The following is a 2,803-nucleotide window of genomic DNA, read 5'->3' on the forward strand; positions in this document are numbered from 1 at the left end:
TTGAGCCTGAACGAACTAGAAGCTCGGACTACACAAAGAGGGGTGGTTCGGCGGCTTTCACACGCGTTTGGACCGCTTCCTTGACTTTAGAGAACACTCCCTTGGAGCCCGTCGTGGGCTTTGATATTCCAAGACTCCTAGTCGCGCGAGTTGTATACTAGTGACTTTAATGACAAGTTTGGTGTGTCCCTGACCTTCCCCGGCAGAAGCAAAAGGGGCAGCCTCTGTCGCGCCACTCCGTTGCTCAATACTTCCTCCAGGTCAAATGCTGGCTTTTGGATGAGTATCCTGTTCAAGGTGGCGCTGTAGCACGACAGCTGCTCAGCATGGGGCGTACCCTTGAACAGCACTCCATCAATCGTGAAAGTGGTGGGTTCGTCAAGAAAGCTATTGCGTGCACAAAAGAGGATCTCGAGAAGATGATACGCTACTTATATTCAACGGCTCGCTGTGCGTCGGACTACCAAGATGCTGCGTTGTTGTGCCTCCTGTGGTACCTCTTCGGCCGTGCATCAGACATTACGTTCGTCCGGAAGCAGCAGCTCTCCGTCGGAGCTGGAGGGGTTTTCTTTATCCGATTCATCCGCGTGAAGACGTCCGATGAGCAGTCACTGTCACTTTTTCCTGACGCTGACTTCATGACTTGTCCGCTGCTAGCGCTCGCGCTGGCCTTGATTACGCAGGAGTCTCCGTGTGCAGCGTTGCTAAACCATTTGCCGGTGAAGTCGAAGGACGTTCCTGTTGACCTAGCTGCCTCGATACCATTACTGGAACTTCTTGACGACAATAGTGCCCTGAATTCTTCTCAGACGTCGCCAGGTAGCACCACTGTTCACGCGACACCAACAGTTGGAATCCACGCTCTTGTCAACCGCGTGCTCGATCGCGTTGCTGGTCCTGCTGGAGTCGAAGTGTCGCTGACGTCACATTCGTTTCGCCGTGGAGGCGCGCAACACGCGAACGCAAACTCAGAGCTGGCAGCTCAAAGAGATTCTTTGATGCGCGGAGCTTGGAACTTAAATTAGGACTAAAAAACACAGCGTGTGCGTACGTCTTCAACACCCCTAAAGAAGATCATCAAGTTGCTAAGGTGCTGAGTGGGATGACGCCAAAGCAAGCCTCTTCTCTCCCGTCCCTGGAATCCTTCGACGCTGCAACACTAGAAAAGGTTAGAGAGGTTAGCCGGAAGCTTTTCAACTCGAGCCATGATCTGGGTAACAAGACCTTTAACGTCTGCGCTGTTGTGAGAGATGTGCTAACAGCAACCCTCCTCCTCCACTACCCGTCGTTAGTGAAGATCAACGCGAAGACACCTGCAATGAAGACAATTCACCTATGTGCGGAAGCCTCTGGAGTGACGACGACCAACCTGCTTGCATGGTCACAACGGCTCACAGCGTCAAATGAACACGCCAACACCACCGCCGAAGCCATGACTGAAGAAAATGTAAAGGCCAACGCTGCGTTGAATTATCAAACTGCCTTGATTGAAAGGTTAATTGAGGTCAGCCGTAGCCTTGAAGCTCGAGTTAACTCGCTAGAAGCTGCAATGAACAACACCGAAGGGGAAACTTTAGCACGAGATAATCAAGCCAAGCGAGTAAGAGACGAAGATGAAATCGTACCAGTAAAGCGTCGCCGTCGATCCAAGACAATACCGCTTGTTGACACGTGGTTTGCGTGGTACACGGCTGTTCCGCGTGGATGGCAGAGTACTAATAAGCACAAGAAATCGGATTCCAAGCAGCTCGTGGCCTTCATGAGGCTCTTCATCGAAGACGGGTACGCGCTCGACGAGTTATCATCCAGCTACAAAGATACAGTACGTCAGCTCGGAGAGTTAGCGTCAAACAAAGTCACAGTGTTCCTAGGCGAGCAGGGCGTACCGTCAAAGGGATCCAACGCTGTGCTTAAGATTCTTCGGCAGATGCACCGCGAAGGCAAGCTGAATAGTCTCATCAGTGCCTACCATCAGCGTTTTACCATCGGCAGAGTTGTAGACCCTACACCAACACAGCACCAAAGCATGCTCAAGCTGCTCCCGTAACACAATCCAATCTCTCTGTGTCCTTGTAGCTGGTTCTTATATCATGTCAATCATGTAGAGACCTGCAAGGCATTCGAGCATAAATTTTTTACCAATGGGTGGATTTGAATCGTCAAGTCGTTCGTCACGTTGCAGGCGACGATTCAGCATATCTCGCTTGAGAAACACGCTGTTTACTCCAGGATGGTTATCAAAATGATCTTCCAGTGTTCGCCACAGTAGGATAGGATCAGCACGTTGAATAACACTTGTAAATCGCATCTGTAGCTCTTGACTAAGTCCCATCGTAAGTTCACGTTGAGCAACACGCAGTCGTTGCTTGAAACAGCCGCGCTGTCCTTCGTTACGTTGGTCTGCCATCGTTTCGCGCTCCATGATGGGGTCCAAGAGGTGTGCGACGTCGAGAATGGAGCAAATCTCGACGCGCCACGTCTGGTAGTTGGTATCGGTAAGTCTTGCGTTCAACTGCACGTGTCCGCTCTGGTTCATGCACCGCGTGCATCTGTGGTCTCCAACCATGGGTTCGTCCGTAGCGGAGTCGGTCCCGGCCTCGGTCTGGACTGGCTGCGCTGCAGCCTCGGACGTTCTTGGGTTTCTTGGCGGCTCGCTCTGACGCGTGCTGGCGTCGGCGGTAAGTTCCTCTGTGCTTGGGTTTCCTCGGCGGGGCCCGTACGGCGTCGGCACTCGCTGCGGTTGTGCTCGAGCCGCTGAGAATTCTTGAATGAGCTGCCTTTGTGGGCGTCGGGTAGATGCTCC

General features: G+C 52.4%; 1 protein-coding gene across 1 annotated transcript; it reads right to left on the reverse strand.

Moving 5' to 3' along the window:
• Nucleotides 1-1,587: 1,587 nt before the first annotated feature.
• On the reverse strand, nt 1,588-1,959 carry PITG_22387 (uncharacterized protein; the record flags this gene model as incomplete). Its single annotated transcript, XM_002909798.1, has 2 exons — nt 1,588-1,809; nt 1,861-1,959. 2 exons carry the CDS (start codon nt 1,957-1,959, stop codon nt 1,588-1,590), a joined length of 321 nt encoding a protein of 106 aa, XP_002909844.1.
• Between the last annotated feature and the right edge of the window lie 844 nt (nt 1,960-2,803).

Source organism: Phytophthora infestans, genomic scaffold (genome assembly GCF_000142945.1).
Source record: "Phytophthora infestans T30-4 supercont1.2741 genomic scaffold, whole genome shotgun sequence".
Classification (NCBI taxonomy): Eukaryota; Oomycota; class Peronosporomycetes; order Peronosporales; family Peronosporaceae; genus Phytophthora; species Phytophthora infestans.